General features: G+C 49.2%; 1 protein-coding gene across 2 annotated transcripts in view; it reads right to left on the bottom strand.

Annotated features, from left to right (window-relative positions):
* Nucleotides 1-22,189, bottom strand: part of FOXJ2 (forkhead box J2) — a 51,148-nt gene that overhangs the window by 8,431 nt on the left and 20,528 nt on the right. For both annotated transcript variants that reach the window (XM_077301936.1, XM_077301935.1), the window contains exons 2-6: nt 21,437-21,792; nt 17,385-17,459; nt 16,734-16,802; nt 15,214-15,354; nt 13,948-14,152 (exon numbers count right to left, since the gene is read on the bottom strand). In XM_077301936.1, the coding sequence (XP_077158051.1) occupies nt 13,948-14,152; nt 15,214-15,354; nt 16,734-16,802; nt 17,385-17,459; nt 21,437-21,769 (823 nt within the window). In that variant the 5' untranslated portion in view covers nt 21,770-21,792. The remainder of the gene's footprint in view (nt 1-13,947; nt 14,153-15,213; nt 15,355-16,733; nt 16,803-17,384; nt 17,460-21,436; nt 21,793-22,189) is intronic.

Genomic DNA, 22,189 nt, shown 5'->3' with positions numbered 1-22,189 from the left:
AAGCTGGAACTTAATCATGACAAGACAGAAGTTCTCTGGGTTAACTGAAAGGCAGAAAAAGATAATAAAGAGCCACACCACTCACAGGTGAGAAGAAATAATGCCAAGGCTGATGGTTCAAAATCAGGTAAAAATCTACGTAATCCTTGCATGCTTATGAGGACGTATGAGATGGTCGTGCAAGCGGCTAAGTGTGACTATTTTGCTGAGGAAATCGCGTCGGCCAGCTCTCGCCCGGCCCAATTGTTTAGGGCAGTTCGGACCCTGACCGCCCTGGAGAAAGGGAGCCCAAATACTAGTGAACTGGAAGTTGGCGGTGAGGCTTTGGCGAGCTGTTTTGCAGAGAAGATCTTGTTGCTCTGCCGCGGTTGATGCAGAATGTGAACTGGAAGCTTTGTGGCCATCGCAGGGGTTTAGGGTTGATGGCTTCAGGCGGCTCTCTCTGCCCAAAGTGGACAAAGGGGTAGGCTCAGTGAGGTCAACCGCTTGTCCCCTTGATCCCTGTTCATCTTGGCTGCTCAAGTCAAGCGACCAATGGATAGGTGAGCCTCTGAGGGAGATTGTCAACCTCTCTCCCTTATTGGGAGAGTTCCCCAGAGGCTCAAGGCAGAGGTGGTTTGCCCTCTTTTGAAGAAACCATCACTGGATCCACAGAGCCCAGCCAGCTACTGCCCGGTACTGCATCTTGCATTTCTGGGTAAGGTAGTTGAGAGGGCTGAGCTGGACCAGCTCCTGGCATTTTGGGGGGGAAACTTCAGCCCTTGATCCATACCAGTCTGGCTTCTGTCCTGGCCATGGGGTGGAGACCGTGCTGGTCGCCCTGACAGATGATCTCCAGCGCCAGCTGGACCGGGGCGGTTCGGCCATTCTCATTTTATTAGATCTATGCGATTCATCATGACATTTTGGCACACCGCCTTGCTGACACGGAGATGGGAGGACCAGCCTTTAAGTGGCTGATCTCCTTTCTTGAGAACAGGTTGCAGAGGGTTGTGAAGGGGGAGTTTATCTGACTCCTTTGCACTTCCTTGTGGGGTGCCACAGGGAGCATTACCCTTCCCTACACTTCTTAACATCTATATGCATCCTCTTGCCCGGCTGGTCCGGAGTTATGGGCTGGATTGTCATCAATATGCAGATGACACCCAGGTCTATGTCCTGATGGATGGCCTGACGGCCAGATGTCCTCCCAGAGTCATTCTCCAGCTATTTGGATAGATCAGGAGGAGCCGCCTGAAACCACCCAAAAGGGAGGCCCTGTGGCTGGGTCGAAGGGGGCAGGATCAGGAAGCGCGTCTTCTCTGCCTGGACGGGGTGCAACTGACATCTGTCCTCTAGCCAGGAACTTGGCAGTGCTCTTTGGTGTTTCACTGTCCACGGAGGCTCAGATCACTAAGGTAGCCTGGACAGCTGTTTTTGATCTGTGCCAAGCCACTGTGATCCATGCAACTGTCACTTCCAGATTAGACTTCTCCAATTTGTTCTACGTGGGCCTACCCTTGTCCCTGACCCAGAAACTACAGCTGATACAGAATGTGGCTGCACGAGTCCTCACTGGGTCGCCTTTGCTGAAACAGCTACTCTGGTTGCCAGTCTGCTACCGGGTCAAGTTCAAGGTACTGGTCTTGACCTTTAAGGCTATACGTGGCTTAGGCCCTCCTTACTTATGGGAGCACTTACCTCCTTACGCCCCCCGCAGGACCCCACTCTATGGGTACAAATCTGCTGATGGTCCTGTGGCCCTGGGAAGTGCACCTGGCCTCGATCAGAGCCAGAGCTTTTACAGTCCTGGCCCCTACCTGGTGGAAGGAGCTCCCAGAAGAGCTGCAGGCCCTGACGGAGCTCTCAACGTTCCACAGGGCCTGCAAATTGGGAGCTCTTCGGCCAGGCATTTGGTTGAGGCTGGGATGAAGCCCTGGGGGGTATCCGATCGGGTCTTCCCTCCCCCTGGCTTCCTGGGCTTGGTACTAGACCAGACCCAGATGACAACAACGGACACAACCTGCATCCAGAGCATTCTAGAGGCCGCAGTTATGAGTCGGTGGGAGAAGGGTTTTATATCTAATTACCACCATCTTAAAGGTAAGTGTAATTTTTGGGGATTTTATTATTGTTTTATGGGGTATTTTAAACTGATATGTTTTATTGTTAACCGCTGCAAGCCAGCTTGCTAGGAGTGGTGGTTGATATATCAAACAAATAATAAACAAATTTCTAAAATTCCCTACTTGTTTCGCCAACAGGCTTTGCCATGGGAATCTGTCTGTCTTGTAGCCATTCTTCCAAACTGAGCTACTGTGCTGAAGAATGGCTGCAAGATGAGCAGATCCCCCTGGCCCTGCGGGTGGAACACATTGGACATTTCTGGACATTTCACTAAGTAATAAGGTCGATTTTGGACTGAGAAACGAGGACATGGATGCTTTAGGCTGATCATACATTGAGAACAGGATTGAATTAGATGGCCCCTCTAGCCCCTTTCAACTCTATGATTCTATGACTATAGCAATTTTTTGTTGGCCCAGCAACAGTGAAACAAATTGTGTCCCTGCTAGTTTTTCCACAATATTATTTTATATAGGTGAAACAACAGTGGGGCCAGTAAGCAGCCCAGCCCGACACCCCCACTACTCAGAATCTTACAGAAAACTTCAAGAGGAACTAAGAAAGAAAAGGGAGATGTTCAGGAAATGGAGGGAAGGGCAGAGCTCTAAAGAAGAGTACCTACAGGTTACTAGGCACTGTATTATTATTATTATTATTATTATTATTATTATTATTATTATTATTATTATTATTATTATTAGATTTATTTCCCGCCTCTCCCGATAGGCTCGAGGCGGGTCACAACAACTAATCCCATTAAAATTCCCATTAAAACATCACTCTACTAACATGGCGGCTAAAAATCCCATCACTCCCCCAATTATTAAGAGGTGAAGAGGTAAGGATAGGGGAGTAGCGTACACTCCAACTCCTAGGGGGGGAGCGATGTCCCTGATTTGCTGACCCCAGCCTCAACCATAGACCTGGTGGAAGAGCTCCGTTTTACAGGCCCTGCGGAAAGCTGACAAATCCCGCAGGGCCCGCAGATCACCCGGGAGCTCATTCCACCAGGTAGGGGCCAGGACTGAAAAAGCCCTGGCCCTGGTCGAGGCTAGGTGCGCTTCCTTTGGGCCGGGGACGACCAACAGGTTCTCACCCGCAGAGCGTAAGGCCCTGTGGGGGGCATAGAGCGGTAGGCGGTCCCTCAGGTATGTGGGTCCCAACCCGCGTATGGCCTTGAAGGTTAAAACCAAAACCTTGAACCGGATCCGGGCAGCAATTGGCAGCCAATGCAGCTGCCTCAGCACCGGCTGGATGTGGGCCCTCCAAGATGTTCCAGTGAGGACCCTGGCAGCTGCATTTTGTACCAGCTGTAGTTTCCGGATCAGGGACAAGGGTAGGCCTGCGTAGAGATCAATCATCAGAAAGGCTGAAGCTGAGAGTGAGCTAAGATTGGCCAGGGAAGCCCATTGTAACAAGAAAAGATTTTTCAGTTATGTGAGGAGAAAACGTAAAGTAAAGGAGGGAATAGGCCCACTGTTGGGTGCAGATGGACAAACTCTAACGGAGGATGCAGAGAAAGCAGAAAGGCTCAGCGCCTATGTTACATCTGTTTTTTCCCACAGGTCAAAGTGTTTAGGCACATCTAGAGATGGCCGTAGCCAAAGGATAGTGTCTGGGTGGCAGGTTAACATGGATAGAGAGGTTGTTGAGAGGCATTTAGCTGCACTGGATGAGTTCAAATCCCCTGGGCCGGATGAAATGCACCCAAGAGTGCTCAAAGAACTTTCCGGAGAACTTGCAGAACCCTTGTCCATCATCTTCGGGACCTCTTTAAGGACTGGAGATGTCCTGGAGGACTGGAAGAGAGCAAACGTTGTTCTGATCTTCAAGAAAGGGAGGAAGGATGACCCGGGAAACGATAGACCAGTGAGTCTGACCTCTGTTGCGGGTAAGATAATGGAGCAGATATTAAAGGGAGCAATCTGCAAACATCTGGAGGACAATTTGGTGATCCAAGGAAGAAAGCATGGATTTGTCTCCAACAGGTCCTGGTTTCCTTTTCTGACAAGTGACAGGTTTGCTGGATTGTGGAAATTCGGTTGATGTTGTTTACTTGGATTTTAGTAAAGCTTTTGATAAGGTTCCCCATGATGTTCTGATGGATAAATTGAAGGATTGCAATCTGGATTTCCAGATAGTTAGGTGGATAGGCAATTGGTTAGAGAACCGCACTCTAAGAGTTGTTGTCAATGGTGTTTCATCAGACTGGAGGGAGGTGAGTAGCGGGGTACCTCAGGGCTCGGTGCTCGGCCCGGTACTTTTTAACATATTTATTAATGATCTAGATGAGGGGGTGGAAGGACTACTCATCAAGTTTGCAGACGACACCAAATTGGGAAGACTGGCAAATACTCCAGAAGATAGAGACAGAGTTCAACGCGATCTGAACACAATGGAAAAATGGGCAAATGAGAACAAGATGCAATTTAATAAAGATAACTGTAAAGTTCTGCATCTGGGTCAGAAAAATGAAAAGCATGCCTACTGGATGGGGGATACACTTTTAGGTAACACTGTGTGTGAACGAGACCTTGGGGTACTTGTGGATTGTAAACTAAACATGAGCAGGCAGTGAGATGCAGTGGTAAAAAAGGCAAATGCCATTTTGGGCTGTATCAACAGGGACATCACATCAAAATCACAAGATGTCATAGTCCCATTGTATACGGCACTGGTCAGACCACACCTGGAGTACTGTGAGACCTCACTTCAAGAAGGACGTAGATAAAACTGAAACGGTACAGAGGAGAGCGACGAGGATGATCTGGGGCCAAGGGACCAAGCCCTATGAAGATAGGTTGAGGGACTTGGGAATGTTCAGCCTGGAGAAAAGGAGGTTGAGAGGGGACATAATAGTCCTCTAAGTATTTGAAAGGTTGTCATTTGGAGGAGGGCAGGATGCTGTTCCCGTTGGCTGCAGAGGAAAGGACACGCAGTAATGGGTTTAAACTACAAGTAGTTTATAGGCTAGATATCAGGGAAAAAGTTTTCACAGTCAGAGTAGTTCAGCAGTGGAATAGGCTGCCTGCTTTAGGATGCTTAGGGCTGATCCTGTGTTGAGCAGGGGGTTGGACTAGATGGCCTGTATGGCCCCTTCCAACTCTGATTCTATGATTCTAAGGAGGTGGTGAGCTCCCCCTCACTGGCAGTCTTCAAGCAAAGGTTGGATACACACTTTTCTTGGATGCTTTAGGATGCTTTGGGCTGATCCTGCGTTGAGCAGGGGGTTGGACTAGATGGCCTGTATGGCCCCTTCCAACTCTATGATTCTATGATTCTATTCTATGATTCTAGTTAGAGATCCAGTTGTCCCAGCCCTGGTCTGTGCATGGGTATGAATATGCACTGGCAGCATAGAAATGGAAGTCAGGTCAATTAACTTTGACCATAAGCGGGACCTATCAATAAAGTGAAAGGCAGTAACCAGATCAACAAACACAGTGTAAAGCACTTTAGTTGAACCATTTAAACCAGCATGGGCAAGTTGAAAAAGGATTTTATGTTGGTCACTGGTATTATTGCTCTTTCTAAAACCTGCTTGGACCAATGTATCTCAGCTGACCAGTCTTCAAGCTTGATTAAATAGAATCTGCTACATATTTTAGACACAATATCTAACAGCCTTATTTTGCAGCAGTACTGAGGATCCTTCCTATCACCTAGAATAGAACAGAATCATAGAATGAAAGAGTTGGAAGGTACCTCCTGGGTCATCTAGTCCAACCCCTGCGCACAATGCAGGACACTCACAACCATTGTAACCTGCTATCTCCTTGAACTTTCACAGGATCAGCATCTCCATCAGATGGCTCTCCAGCCTGTTTAAAAATACCAAAGATGGAGAACCCACCACCTCTCGAGGAAGCCTGCTCCACTGAGAAACCGCTCTAACTGTCAGGAACGTCTTCCGGATGTTTAGATGGAATTTCTTTTGAATTAATTTCATCCCATAGGTTCTGGTCTGTCCCTCCAGGGCAAGAGAGAACAACTCTGCTCCATCCTCTATATCAGTGGTCCCCAACCTTCCTGAGGCTGGGGACCGGCAGGGCTTCGGACCACGCCCGCTCATCGGGCCACGCCCGCGCATCGGGCCGTGCCCGCAGGCCGCGTGGCCCGGCCCTGATTCCCGCTTCCCGCCCTCCCGCAGTAAGAAGCTTCCCGGGCCACAAGCTTGCGGCCTGGGAAGTTTTTTACTGCAGGGGGGGGCGGGGAGAGGGAGCCGCGGCCCGGCGCCATGGCCTTCTCGGCCCGGCACCGGGCCGCGGCCCGCAGGTTGGGGACCACTGCTCTATATGGCACCCTTTTAAAGACTTGAAGATGGTTATCAGATCCCCTCTCAGTCGTCTCCTCTCGAGGCAAAACAGACCAAGCTCCCCCAACCTTTCTTCATACGTCTTTATTTATTTGTGTAAATACTCTTGCTAGAACTGGAGACTACAAGTTGGAATAAGCTTTGGAAGAATCAAATCTACCCCAGGAGCTTCTCCAGGAACTTCCGAGGCAATTATACCAAAGAGGCATGTATACTGGATGGAAGATACGCCTGGGTAGCCGTGTCTGTGATCGTGGTCTTGGGGCACTTGTGGACTGTAAGCTAAATATGAGCAGACAGTGTGATGTGGCGGTAAAGAAGGCAAATGCAGTCTTGAGCTGTATCAGCAGAGGCATCCCATCAGAAGAAGAGTTGGTTCTTATATGCCACTTTTCTCTACCCGAAGGAGTCTCTAAGCAGCTTCCAATCCCCTTCCCTTCCTCTCCCCACAACAGGCACCCTGTGAGGGAGGAGAGGCTGAGAAAGCCCTGAGATTACTGAAGAAGAAGAAGAGTTGGTTCTTAGATGCCGCTTTCTTCTACCAGGAGTCTCATAGTGGCTTCCAATAGCCTTCCCTTTCCTCTCCCCACAACAGGCGATACGATACGATAACATTTATTGTATATAGCTAAAGGCCATTACAAAGCACAATTAAAACAATATGGTACAAATATCAATAAAACAATATTTCTCCAATATTGTGTACATAAAATTGTAAACATGGGCTACTAAGTTACAATCAGAGGGGAAGAAATGGTTTATCATGGTGTAGACTCCTGTAAAAATGTTTTGGCTCGGCTTTTCCTGGCAGCCACAGTGAAAAGTGCCACCCTATATGAGATATAGGGGTTGACACAACAGACACCCTGTGGGGTGGGTTAGGCTGAGAGAACCCTGATATTCCTGCTTCGTCAGAACAGCTTTCTCAGTGCCGTGGCGAGCCCAAGGTCACCCAGCTGGCTGCATGTGAGAGAGCACGAACTCAAACCCAGCTTGCCAGATTAGATGTTTGCACTCCTAACCACTATACCAAGCTGGTTCTCAACACCAATCTGGCTCTCAAAATCACAAGGTGCCATTGGCCCATTGTATATCGCATTGGTCAGACCCCACCTGGAGTACGGTGTACAGTTCTGGAGGCCTCACTTCAAAAACGATGTGGACAAAAGTGAGAGCCCTGAGATTACTGAAGAAGAAGAGTTGGTACTTATATGCCGCTTTTCTCTACCCGAAGGAGTCTCAGAGTGGCTTACAATCACCTTCCTTTTCCTCTCCCCACAACAGACACCCTGTGAGGTAGATGAGGCTGAGAGAGCCCTGAGATTCCTGCTTGGTCTGAACGGTTTTAATAGTGCCGTGATGAGCCCAAGGTCACCCAGCTGGCTGCATGTGGAGGAAGAGCGTGGAATCCAACCCAGCTTGCCAGATTAGAAGTCTGCACTCCTAACCACTACACCAAGTGGGCTGTCTGAGCTGGCTCTCCGAGGGACTTGGGAATGTTCAGACTGGAGAAGATGAAGTTGGGAGAGGTCAGGATTGCTGTCTTTCAGTATTTGAACGGGTGTCACTTAGGGGAGGGCAGGGAAAGGTTCCTGTTGGCAAAAAAGGATAGGACCCACAATAATGAGTTTAAACTAGATGCGGAACGATATCAGCTAAATATCAGGAAACAAAGGAGCTTGTGAGCTCTCCCTCATTGGCACACTTCAGTCACTGGCTGGAGAGATCATTCTCATAGAATCATAGAATCACAGAATCATACAGTTGGAAGGGGCCCTACAGGCCATCTAGTCCAACCCCCTGCTCAACGCAGGATCAGCCCTAAGCATCCTAAAGCATCCAAGAAAAGTGTGTATCCAGCCTTTGCTTGAAGACTGCCAGTGAGGGGGAGCTCACCACCTCCTTAGGTAGCCTATTCCACTGCTGAACTACTCTGACTGTGAACATTTTTTTCCTGATATCTGATATTTCCTGATATATTCTCCTGGATGCTTCTGGCGGACCCTACATTAAGCAGGGGGTTAGGCTAGATGGCCTCTACTATGAATTAACTGTCTAGCCTCTACTTCCTTGTACTGGAGACCAGTCTGGAAGACCCGCACGATTACTGGGGTGCTGCTGCTGCTGCTGCTGATGTCCTGGCAGTACCTGAGCAAATGAAGCAGGCATCCTAAGGCTTTAGGAAAACGGACAATCCAACCTCTGCTCTAAAATCGGACCTGCTGACTGGCAAGGGGGGCTGTTTACACAGCATGAGATCAGTTCCCCACAGTGTGGGTCGTTCTTTTCAGCCACTGCTCATGCTAGTTCCTTCCCGAGAGATTTGGCGGGCTCACTGTCCTTTCGTTTAATCAAACTTTTGTACTTTTCAAAAGATACAACATTTCGCCTTTATTCCCGTGCCTCACTTTCCTCATAGTTAAGGACTAAAGCTTTACATTCATAGTCATACCATCTTTATACAGCTTTCGTTGTATTCATATTTGGCTAAGGGCTAAGTGGACGGAAAGTGGGTGGGGCTAGTCCGGGTGAGGGGCCAATCACGCCTTCCGATTGGCCCCTCACCAGGACAGACAGCAGTTCTAGCCAATCGGGTGAGGGCACAATCTAAGCCCTCACCAGGACAGGCCAGAAAGCGACCGGACACCCTGAGTACAAAAGAGGCCTTCCCCTGGGCCTAGAAGCACACGGGGGGAGGGGCCTTTCAAAGCCCGTTCGCACAAACGGGCGTTGAATCTAGTCTGTTCATAATTGGCATGGTGGGGTTTTTGGCCTATTTATTATTATTGTTATTGTTATTATTAAATTTATTTCCCGCCACTCCCTACAGGCTCGTGGCGGGTAACAGTAGTCTTAAAATCCCCCATTAAAACCCCCGCTAAAAGACTATAAAAATACCCAACACGGTGGAGAATACCACTCTCCCCCACCCAAACAAGGGCATTGGGGGATGGAGGGTAATGATGACCCTTTATAAATAAAGGGCATTGATATCATTGAAAAAAACTAGGGTGTCTCTGTTATGGGACTGCCTCTTCCCTTACAATTCCCCAAAAGCTGTAAGATCTTCAGTTCAACATCTGCTCAGGGTCCTCAGCCCAAAGGATGTGAAAGTGGCATCAACCAGCACCAAGGCTTTTTGGGCCCAGCCTGGCAGAAGAGATCAGGGCCCTGCAAGACCTAGATCAGTTCCACAGGGCCTGCAAAATGGAGCTTTTGCACCTGGTTGAGGCCTAAAATAACATCCACCAGGGAGGCTGGCCTCACCACTGGGAGGAGGAGATCAGAAGATTGACTCCTTGCCAAAGGACTGCCCTGTCGGGAATTTTAGTTGGGGGTTATTATTTGTAATAATTGTAATTTAAAAAAAAATCCAGTATGTTGGTTTTACTGCAGTTACCTGCCCTGAGGAATATAGAAAGGCAGGCAAGGAGTAAAAATCCTCCTCCTCATCATCATCATCTGATAGTGGAGGATGGCAGCTTGTAATGACGCCAGCTCCCTGCGGGTCAGAGTATGTGAAAGCTTAGGATTTAATAGTTCCAACCATTTTAATCTCCTATATTGCATCCTCCTCTGGATCTGGTTTTTAAAGAGTGTTGTAAGCATTGTAAGGAAGAAGCCCTCAAAATTAATTTTGATAAAACCAAAATAATGGTCTTTAGAAAAAGAGCTAAGTTACAAAACTGGTCTATTCTTGAGTATCTTGCAGTGACTTATAGAGAGAGCCTGTTGTGCAAAACCCATGTAGCAACAGTAAGAACTCCAGCATTAAAACGCACTGGAGGGGGGGGGAGTATCTTTTTCTACACTAACGGTGGGCACCTCATAGACCCAATTATAAAATTATTTAAAAGCAAGGAGTAGAAACTGAGGATGGAATGAGGATATTGTTGCTACTTTGGAAACAGTACAGCATAGTTTCTTAAGGTGCATTCTGATGCTTCCTAATGGGATTCCAGCTGCATGATGAGGGCCGAAGGAGTGCAGGGACTGGAGAACTTTAATGCAGATCCTCATGTTCTGGGGACCCCAGCCATAAAATTCTGCACGGGTTCTTTCACAGAAATTAAACCGAAACTGATTGTATATAAACTGGATTTTTTTCTGGGGTTTCTCAGTGCAGTTCTGCCTCTTGCCCCACTGTGCCGATCTCACTCTTTTCCTGTGCTCCAGACAGACAAACACGCCATCTCGATCTACCCCGCAAGGCTGTTGTGTGGATGGTGCCAAGCTGCTTGCCCTGCCGCGACCCCTCCGACCCCCAGGTTGAGAGCCACTGTCTCAGGGATTTCCACCAGGCCTGGTGCTGGTGCCTGAGTGTCACAGTTTCGTAGCTCGCATGTGCTTATTTTTTAAAAGATCCAAAATTCAACTGAAGTCATTAACTGCTTAGTCTATAACTCTAATAGTACCTTTAACATGTTTAAAAATTGTTTCTATCTATATTTATTTGTATACATTGTTATTTTATTGTCTGACTCATGATGGCCCATGCCTAGGCACAATACCCTTGACTGACTGACACCCCCTGATTTTGCACTCTTCGTAGTGCAGGGACCGGCGGTCTCTCCTGTCTTGGGTGGGGCTGTGGTGGTGAGCAGCACTGTCATGTCAGGTTGTAGCTGACTTATGGTGAGCCAGCAGAGTTCTTAAGGCAAGGAACAGTCAGAGGGGGTTGGCCCTGGCCTGCTCCAGGTCATGACATTCCTTGGAGGCCTCCCATCCAAAGACTAGCCAGGGCTGATCTGAGTTAACCTCTGAGATCTGACAAGATTGGGCTAGTCTGGGCCATCCAGGGAAGGGCACAGATGGGTTGAGACTCCCACTGAAGAACCAGGCTCAGTTTGGGAGAGCTGCATGACACAGCAGCTGCCTTAGAACACCAGGGGGCGGCCACTCTGCACCAGTTCCCAGTTCAGCCAGATCTAGCCACAGTAATTCACGCCTTTGTTTCATCTGGGCTGGACTACTGCATTGTACTCCTCTTGGGGCCTCCCTCCCTCCCTCCCTCCCTCCCTCCATAAGGTACTTGGGGCCACCCTTTATTATTCATTTATTTACTTACTTAGATTTTTATACCGCTCTTCCATATGGCCCAGGGCAGATTACATGGAATGTCGTGGAATACACAGAACATCATACATTAAATACCAGTCACAACATGTCAGTAACAATTCTATCAGTAAATATAAGATTAACATATTACCATAATTAATTCACTGAACACTTTTCAATAGACCAACTTTAACAGAACCCCTGGGAGGTCAGAATCATTCAGACTGTGGAGGGTCTGACTTGAGGGGAACCACCGGATGCTTTTAGGTCGGAGAAGTTCTATACAGTCAGTAGAAACAAGATCAGGAGCTAATTGTGGTTCAGATCATCAGCTTCTTGTTGCAAAATTTAGGCTTAAATTGAAGAAAGTAGGGAAAAGCACTAGGCCACTCAGGTATGAACTAAATCATATCCCCGACGAATATACAGTAGAGGTGACAAATAGATTTAAGGAATTAGATCTGATAGACAGAGTGCCTGAAGAACTATGGATGTAGGTTAGCAACATTGTACAAGAGGTAGCAACTAAAACCATCCCAAAGAAAAAGAAATGCAAGAAATCAAAATGGCTGTCTGAGGAAGCTTTACAAATAGCTAAGGAGAGAAGGGAAGTGAAAGGCAAGGGAGAAAGAGAAAGATACACCCAACTGAATGCAGAATTCCAGAGAAAAGCTAGAAGAGATAAGAATGCCTTCTTAAATGAACAGTGCAAACAAATAGAAGAAAACAATAGAATGGGGAGGACCAGAGATCTCTTCAAAAAAATTGGAGATATGAAGAGAACATTTCATTCAAAGATGGATATGAAAAAGGACAAAAATGGTAAGGACCTAACAGAAACAGAAGAGATTTTAAAAAGATGGCAAAATTGTGACAGCATTCCATTTGAACTATTCAAAATCTTAAGAGACGATGCAATAAAAGTGCTACACTCAATATGCCAGCAAACTTGGAAAACTCAACAGCGGCCACAGGATTGGAAAAGGTCAGTTTACATTCCAATCCCAAAGAAGGGCAATGCCAAAGAATGTTCAAACTATTATTATTATTATTATTATTATTATTATTATTATTATTATTATTATTATTATTATTATTATTTCCCGCCACTCCCAAATGGCTCGTGGCGGGTTACAGTGTCTTAAAACCCCATTAAAACTCCCATTAAAAGACTTTAAAATGTCACAGCATGGCGGCACAACTACCGCACCATTGCACTCATTTCTCATGCTAGCAAAGTTATGCTCAAAATCCTACAAGCTAGGCTCCAGCAATATGTGGACTGAGAACTACAGGCAGGATTTCGAAGAGGCAGAGGAACTAGAGATCAAATTGCCAACATACGCTGGATCATGGAGACAGCTAGGGAGTTCCAGAAGAACATCTACTTCTGCTTCATTCACTATGCTAAAGCCTTTGATTGTTTGGAGCACAATAAAGATCATGGCATCCGGCCCTCACAATTCCTGGCAAATAGATGGGGAAGAAATGGAGGTAGTGACAGATTTCCTGCGTTCCAAGATCACTGCAGATGGGGACTGCAGCAAAGAAATTAAAAGACGCTTGCTCCTGGGAGGAAAGCTACGGTAAATCTAGACAACATCCAAAAAAGCAGACACATCACCCTGCCAACAAAAGTGCATTTAGTCAAGGCTATGTATGGCTGTGAAAGTTGGACCATAAGGAAGGCTGAGTGTCAAAGAATTGAGGCTTTTGAACTCTGGTGCTGGAGAAGACTCTTGCGAGTCCCTTGGACTGCAAGGCGAACAAACCGGTCAGTCCTAGAGGAGATCAGCCCTGCCTGCTCCTTTGAAGGCCAGATCCTGAAGATGAGACTTAAATACTTTGGTCACCTCATGAGAAGGAAGGACTCCCTGGAGAAGAGCCTAATGCTGGGAGCGATGGAGGGCAAAAGAAGAAGGGGACGACAGAGAATGAGGTGGCTGGATGGAGCCACTGAAGCAGTAGGTGCAAACTTAAATGGACTCCGGGGAATGTTAGAGGACAGGAAGGCCTGGAGGATCATTGTCCATGGGGTCGTGATGGGTCGGACACGACTTTGCACCTAACAACAACAATCTAGAATATAACAGCATTTTCTGTGTAGCAAATATTTGGCACCTGCTATCTTTGTTTCGTACGATACCCTTACTAGGACTAATGAATTAAAGAATGCTACAATATGTAAGCACCGACTCGTCCGCCAGAGAGGCCCCAGTGCACACAAGGGGCCACTTCCATCAACACTCCACGGAGGCTTTTATGGACCGTCTTGAGGGTCCCCTGCCCAGCACAAAAAGAGGTGAACAGAAGGGGGGCGGGCACACGACGTCCATCCATGTGCACTAGCAGATGCACTAGGAGGACTCGAGGGGCGCTTGGAGAAGGAGAACACAAGCAGTGCTGCCCAGGCCCTCATAGGCCTCCTTGCCCCTCCCGCCCAGCCCCACCACGCCTGGCACAATTACCGTGCTGGGAGGAGGAGGAGGAGGAGGACTTCTCGAGCATGGATTTGTACAGGTTCCGGAAGGACCAGCTGAGGTCTTGGAAGTTGATCTCAGAGTAGGAGAACTTCAAGTCGTGACTGGTGCTGTAGTGGGGGGGTGGCACATCCGTTCCTTCACGGCCTTGCCCTCCAGCCACCGCGGCTGCCACATCCACAGGCCCCGCGTTCTGCAAAGGACAAAGGAGGAGGGGCTTCACACACCGTTCTCTCTCAGCCGCCAGCCTTGGCAGGGCGCCACATCCAGCCCCCGTTCCATTTCGTCCAGCACACGGACCTGGCGACAGCCCCTGAGGAGGCTGCTCATGTGGGAGCTGCAGAAGCAGCTGTAGGATGCTCTGGGCTGACCCTGCATTGAGCAGGGGGTGGGACTAGATGGCCTGTGTGGCCCCTGCCAACTCTATGGTTCTGTGATTCTATGATTCTAAGCAGCCGTCCTGGGCAGTGCCCGAAGGCCCCAGGTAGGGAACGCACAGAGATGGCTGGGCTGTGCAGAAGGGGGTTCACACAGCCCTGCAGCCCAACCATGCCCGGACTCTACCCCCTTCCCTCTCTCTCATCCATTCAGCCTGTGCAGGCACACCTTCAAAATCACAAGCCTCCAACTGCTGCAGAAGCAGCAGAGCAAACCCTTCCCTCTGCCGGCCTTGTCTGTGCTGACAGACGGCTGCAGTTGCCCCCCCCCCCCATAGGCATGCCCTCTCCAGAGCCTCCAGACCTCTGCAGCCAGCCTCTGTATGCGCCCGCCTGCCTCTTGGTGGAGGCCAGGGCCAGACTCTGCCGGAAGAATCGCTGTTAGTCCGTAAGGAGCCTTGGTGGCCTTAACATCCCTGCCGGGAAGTCCTCAGGCTATTCGGGCCAGGGCAAGGCTCCGCCTGCTGTTGTTAAGTTCCCCAGGAGGAAAGGCCGGAGGGCACAGGGCCCTGCAGATCTGGTCTGCCGGAGACCTATTCAGCCTCAGCCTTCTCTGCTTCCCTCCTTCTCTGAGCAGCTCACATCAGCAGACATCTGGGCCTCTATTTTCTCTTCACAACAGTCCTGTGAGGCAAGTTCTTCTGACAGATGGCAGCTGGCCCAGGCTAGACTTCTCACTTGACTCTTCGGTGAGTGGCCGTGTGTGTGTGTGTGTGGGGGGAAGTCACAGTTTGCCTAGGAGGCCAGCTCTGTTCGCCATCTCAGCTGCCCTTTGCTCTCCCCCTTCCGGCCCCTCCTGCCCGGCTCCCACACTCACCTGGCTGTAGGTGCCAATGGGAGAGGTGCTCTGCAGAGACAGCTGGGGCGTGGACTCAGGGGACAGGGATGTGTCTGAGCTGACCGGGACAGTCCCCCGAGGGCTCTTGCTGGCTTCTTGCTCTGGGGAGTCCTGTGATAACTGTGGGCAGAGGGAAAAGCACGAGGTGTGCAGGGTAAGACACAACCGTACAGCACACAGAGGGACAGAGAAGTCGCCAGGCGCAGGCTCAGGGCGCACACACACAAACACACAGAGGGGCGGAGGGCGCCAAGCCTCAGCAACCTCTGCGCTGGGCCCAGAGCATCGTCGGAGGGCCGGGCACCACCCTTGCTTCCTCCCACAGACGCCAGCCCTCCTTCCAGGGGCGGGTGAGCCGTGCTAAACAAGCCAGCTCGGGGGCGGTCCCTGGAAAGCCTCAGCCCTTCCACCCTGGCCGCAGGCAGAGTGTGACCCGATGCAACGGCTGAAGACAGCAGCCTGCGTGCGCCACTCTGCGACTCGGGGGCATGAAGGGCTTCTGAAGAGCATTTCGGCACGGCCGCGTGCCCCTGAATACTTTCTCCACGGCACATGACTATCCCAAGGAATCCTGGGAATTAGCACTGGGGAAGGAGCGAAGGATTTGCCACCAACTCCATCGGAAAAAGAATTTCCAAGGCTCCCTAGAGAGACTGAAGAACTGCAGCTTGAACCATCTAAGGACACTCAAAGCAGAGGAGGAGAAAGAAAGCCTGAAGGAAGGGGAGCAAACATGAAACCTCACATGCCAAATGTGGACTAAGAAGGGGCCTCGAGTCTGAGCAGGTTGAAAACTACCCTTTTAACAAGATATTTTAGTGTCCCTCCTGCTACTGTAAGTGCAGGAAAATCATTCCCAGTTGTGTAAAGTGAATCAGGACCTGTGTTTGGGTTTCTAAATGCTGAAGTTGTATGGGTGTGAATAACGGACAATGAAGGAAGCCAAGAGGAAGAGTTGATTCATTTGAAATGTGGTGTGGCAGTTGGATGGACAGCGTGGGCCGCCAAAAAGACAGAAAATGGGGTTCTAGACCAAATCGTCCTTGAGCTCGCCCTAGAAACTAGACTGACTGAATTGAGGCTATCGTGCTGTGGCAACATCGTGAGAAGGCAGGAGTCACTGGAAAAGACAACAGGGAAAGTTCGAAGGCAGCAGGAAAGGAAGGGCCAACTAGAGATCATGCAAAGGAAACAAATGTGCATTGTTTGATGGGTATTTTTAAACAATTTCCCCCAATTAGTTGTGGTTTTGCTAACCATGAGGAAGACTAGCGGAGGCCTTGGAATCTTGCCTCTCCCTCACCGCATCATTATTCAGTTTCTCCTCTGAACACCACTTGAGGCAAGAAGAAACCTTTCCTTCTTTGAACCTGATAGCAGAGATTCTCGGGAGGATGCAATCCCCCATGGCTATCCTTCTGCTACCCCTGGGTGGAACTAGGTCCATTCCTCCTCCCTTAGCCTATTGGGGGGTGGGGGTGGGGGGGAGCCACACTCACATCATCATCTGGCGGGTGCCGCCTCTTCCGGGAGATGTCAGGACAGGTATCTATTGTCCAGTAAGAACCCTAGAAAGAAGATTTGCACTGCTGAGAGGAATGTATCACCAACGTTTCGCATCAGTGTTAGCCGTCACAGAAGCAGAGCCCAGCAGACTCCTAAGCACAGAGGCCGCATCTCCAGGACATGCTGCCAGCAGCCAGTTGGTCACTTCCAGGCCTTCCTACAAAGGCATCTCTGACTGCAGCGCAGGCTGGACAAGGGCAGTTCTGATGAACTGCAATGCCTCCCTGCAGAAGCCCCTATGCAGAGACACCTCTGGGGCCACGAGCACATGACACAATCTGGGAGAGCCTGGAGCCTCCACAAATACACGCAGCTACAGATGCAGACAAACAAAGCCCCAATGCTTTCTTTTCTTCTACTTCAGCAGTGAAAAAACTGCTTTTGCCTTTCCAGAAACTTGCCTACCAGTTCAAATACATGCTCCAATTCAGGGCAGGAGGAACTTGTCTTTATTTTATTGGTTTGTTCATTCCCTTTTGCCATGCTTTGTCAGGCGCTGGACTGAGGGTACGGCTCACAACACAACACAACACTGGCAGAAGGCCCTCTCCACAGGCTGGCCAATCAAAGCTGGGTTCCCTCACCTTTCCAGGGTCATCCCGTGGCCGAGGCACTTTCCGAAAGCATTTGTTCAGAGACAGATTGTGACGAATCGAGTTCTAAGAAGAAAGGGAAAGAATTACATAGAGACAAATTACCAACTGGAGGTTTATGTGCAAAGCCAGAGTTGGCAACTTTTTCTTTTATCATATCTACTCCTGAGTTTCCAGAAAAAGAGGAGCGAGAAGCCGACGGGAACAATCTTGCAGCAGACCTGGAAGAAGCCGCATCCAGGCATGAACACAGAGCCCTTCATCAGACCCTCAAACGACCAAGTGGCGAAACGAGGTCGACAAATGATAATATTAAGAAAGGCTACTTTTGTGAGATCTACCACCGAACACCTGCAGCGATGGAAAGAATTCTTTAACCAGCTCTACAACCATGATGCACCTCAGGGACTACCACCAGAACCACCACTTATGGACTTGCCAGAAAATATACTCCACAGCAGGGAGCCAACTATCAGTGAACTAAAAAGCGCAATAAAATCAAAGAGGAAGAAGAAGAAGAAGAGTTGGTTCTTATATACCACTTTTCTCTACCCAAAGGAGTCTCAAAGTGGCTTACAGTCGCCGTCCCTTTCCTCTCCCCACAACAGACACCCTGTGGGGTGGGTGAGGCTGAGAGAGCCCTGATATTCCTGCCCGGTCAGAACAGTTTTATCAGTGCTGTGGCAAGGCCAAGGTCACCCAGCTGGTTGCATGTGGGGGAGCGCAGAATCAAACCTGGCATGCCAGATTAGAAGTCCACACTCCTAACCACTACACCAAAGGCACCCGGAGCAGACCAAGCTACGGCTGAAATGATTAAAGCTGGGGGAGACATTATGCTGCAGCAGCTCCACACCCTCTTAACACTTATATGGCGCTCAGAATACATTCCACCAACATGGAAGAAAGCCATCATAGTACCAATCCTGAGGAAAGGTGACAACCTCTTGTGAGTTATTAGCAAAGTATTCATGAAGATCATAGAATCAAGGCTCTGGGAACATCGCAAACAGACTAGGAGAGAAGAGCAAGCAGGATTCAGGCCACATTGGGGCTGTACTGATCAAATGCTCACCATCCGCCAACCAGCAGAGGAAAGAATTAGGTGCAGAAAGAGAAATGTCATAGTCTTTATTTACTTAGAATCTGCTTTTGACAGTGTCCACTGGCCTTCTCTATGGAAGGTACTAGAAACTGAAAATGTGCCCCCCCCCCAATAATCACACTCCTCTAAACAGCATAAGATGTTTCAAGAAGCCAAGTGCGAATTCGAAATGAGCCATCAGAGGAGTTCACCATTCAGACTGGAGTGTGCCAAGGAGATGTGGACACTCCCCTAGTTTTTAACACCATACAATAGACATAGAGTTCAATATGGCCAAAATAGCATCCTGACAGATCTAACGTTTGCAGATAGCTGCCGATACAGATGCAGAGGCTACTGACATCCTCTAGGACAGGGGTAGTCAAACTGCGGCCCTCCAGATGTCCATGGACTACAATTCCCAGGAGCCCCTGCCAGCGAATGCTGGCAGGGGGCTCCTGGGAATTGTAGTCCATGGACATCTGGAGGGCCGCAGTTTGACTACCCCTGCTCTAGGACATTGCCTGCAATCTTACGGCTTAAAAATAAATGTGGACAAAACCAAAATCATAACCACGGATGGATCACGAACAAATGTATACCTCAATGGAGCCCAAATTGAGCAAGCTGAAGAATTTGAATACTTAGGCTCACTGGTGCAAGAGAAGAAAGTGTCACCTACCACGGAAGCCCACAACGGGATTGGCCGAGCAACATCAGCACTTGCCTCACTCAAGTGGCACCTCTGGAAGAAGACAAACAAGACCAAAGTTCGTCTCTTCCCGACACTAATCCTTCCAATCCTCCTATATGGACCAGAAACATGGACTTTACTAACCTCCCCAATGCGATGCCTGCCGCAGATTCTGGGTGTCTTTCTATGTGATCATAATCAAAATGAGACGACAATTCGGACAAAATGTGACAACCTGCCGCAAATTAAAGGATCCAAAAGCACAGACTGCAATGGTTTGGCCGTGTCTGCAGAATGGACACCAGCTTGCTCAACCCCATAAACTCCTCTGGTGAGAAAGACCGAAGATCCAACGACCATCGCCCAAGAAAACGTGGCTTAAACAGATTGAGGAAGACCTCAGAAACCAGCGATTGACCATCCATATGGCCAAAAGTACTCCCAACCAATCGCCAAGAGTGGAAACGTATTAGAAACAAGGCAAAAACATCCAGCGGCAGCTCCAGCAGTGTATTGGCTGAGAGGACAACCTGCCCCACCAATGGCCCCTAAAGGATAAAATCAGAAGAGTTTCCAGAAACAGCCCAAGCTATTCCCCGCTTCCACCAGCAGCATTTCGCCCTGTTTCGCTCTGTCCTAGAAACGGAGCAGCCTCGACATGGAGGGCCCAGGCATGCTTGATCTTGCTAGCTAAGCAGAGTCAGCCCTAGCCAGTCTTTGCATGGGGGACCTCCGAGGAACAGCAGGGTCACTAGGCAGAGGCAGGCTTAGGGCTCACCATGTCAGCTATAACTTGATGCCAAAAAAAGCAGAAATAATCTGGACCAGGAAGAGCACCAAGAATGAAACTATCAGCCAAGCAGCACAGAGAAACATCTATGAAATAAAAGCTTCTAAAAAAGAAGACCTCTTGTGATCTCGCAGAGGAGTCATGAGCTCCTACCAGAAGCTCATGAGCTACTTGTTGGAGGACCCTCCTGATTCAAGAACCTATTTCCCAATGGTGGTGGCATCATCCTCATTTTGTGGAAACTCTCCGTCTAGGTAGCTCAGCTCCTGCTTCTCAAGACAAAAGGCTGAAGACGGGTGTCAATTTCCCCGCGCTGATTTTCCTCAGCCAGAGTTCTCATACGAGTGTTTACCATTTCAAGCAGGAGGAGGCATGCTCTGCAAGAGAGGGGACTGGAGGCCAGCAGCAACCACCCCTACTCCGCCCATAAGAGGGGCCTTGCCTTGGAAAGCAGTGATCAGGCCTCATAGTTGCCTGCAGGAAAGCCTCAGCTGCTGAGCCGAAATCCAGCATCTCTTTCTGCTTTAGCACCACTCTTTTCTGGCCAAACTTTCCCAGGGCACATGCAAGAGACGAGAGGCAGGCTCGGCACGGAAAATGGTTGCTCTGCACCCGCTGACTCACTCCTGCAAGAGTCACCCATCAGGTTTTTGGCAGCCCTCCCCCCCCCCCCAATAAGGCAAACATGACTTGGGCCTATTGAGCACCTGAAGTAGCAAACTGATGTCAACATCATGACTCATGTGTTGAACTATATATAACTTGCTGTGAGACATGCCGATAGTTGGTGCTTTGGACAGCTGAATGAACGACTGCAGAGGCATATGCATAACAGGAGCCATCTGGGACCGGAATTGTAGCAGGGCTTGATGAATGCTTCTCTATTAGATGTGAGCTATCAAATAATGACTGTATCAATGCAGAGAGGAAAATGGGTACACCCGGGGGAGGGTGCCCAATTGTAAGATAGTCCTGGGAAGAACAACAATTTTAACCTCAGGACAGCATCAGAAGGTTTAGCAAAGACCTGAAGGCTCAGGGGCCTCCTTTACCCTGCAGGAAGAGCCAAAGCCGCAAGGGACACCAGTGGGGTCAGAGCAAGAGTGTTTCTGGCACTCCTGGACAACAGTCACAAGGCCCGCGGCAAGGACTCCTGTCCCCCTTCCCCAGGGGGTGACCATCCCCTCGCCCTGCTGCAGACCGGCACAAAAGCATTCGGGCCGGCAACTGGCCATGTGAATTAGTACAGGAGCAACTTCAAGGATATAAAGTTTGAGCAGACTGGCAAGTTTAAACACAGGACTGTCAAAATTAGAAAGTAAATTCTTCCACACAGGAGTCAGTGTATTTTTATGTCTCCCTTCAAGAGCGGCCTCATCACCACCATCTTGAACAAGTCAGTTCTGGTGCCTGACGTGACCCTGGAGCCTTTCTTGCCAGGGGAGGCGGCCTTATCCCAGGGAGGGCATGCTCACCTTCCAGCCAATCCCAGCATTCTTGTAATAGGGAAAGTTGTCGCAAATCCAGCGATAGATCTCACTGAGAGTCATCTTCTTGGCAGGGGACGAGTTGATCGCATAAGTGATCAGAGTGGCATAGCTGTAGCGCGGCTTCCCGTCCTGGTGGATCGCGGCATCGTCCTTGCTCAGGGTGGCATTGGGGTCTGTGGGGGAGCCGGGAGGGCACTTCCGGGCAGCCCCAGCTGGGCCCGCTTGTGAAGCCCCCCCTAATTTCTCAATTGTGGCCCGAAGGGTGAGCTGTGGGAGCCAGTCGATGGATGTGAGGCTGCTTTCCAAGTCAGAGGCCATGATGCTGGAGGAAAAGGTCTATGCTGTGGGAAAAGGAAGAGACCACGTGGTTGGTTTCTCATATGCAATGTCCTTGGAGGTCTACAAACACTGGAAACATCCCGCCCCCCCCCAACACACACACACACACACACACATCGAAGCTAGCCCAAGAAGTGAATCCAGAGCGACCCTGGTAAAGAGAGTGCTAATTACAGGCTACAATATATTTTAATTTTAATTTGAAATGTTATTGACTCTCATGGTCTGGAATCTTTCTTCCCTTCTAACTTCCAGTGTATCTATTTTATTGTAATCTGATTTCCGGTCTTGTCCCACAACAATAAACTGTTGTCGTTGCGGCAGTCCAAGAAGCCGTCACAGGACTCAAAGGAAGCACCTATGAAGAGCCCAGAATTCCCTCTGGGCAAAAGGAAAGGA

This window comes from Paroedura picta, chromosome 10, assembly GCF_049243985.1.
Source record: "Paroedura picta isolate Pp20150507F chromosome 10, Ppicta_v3.0, whole genome shotgun sequence".
NCBI lineage: Eukaryota > Metazoa > Chordata > Lepidosauria > Squamata > Gekkonidae > Paroedura > Paroedura picta.
This window is presented reverse-complemented; position numbering and strand designations above follow the sequence as displayed.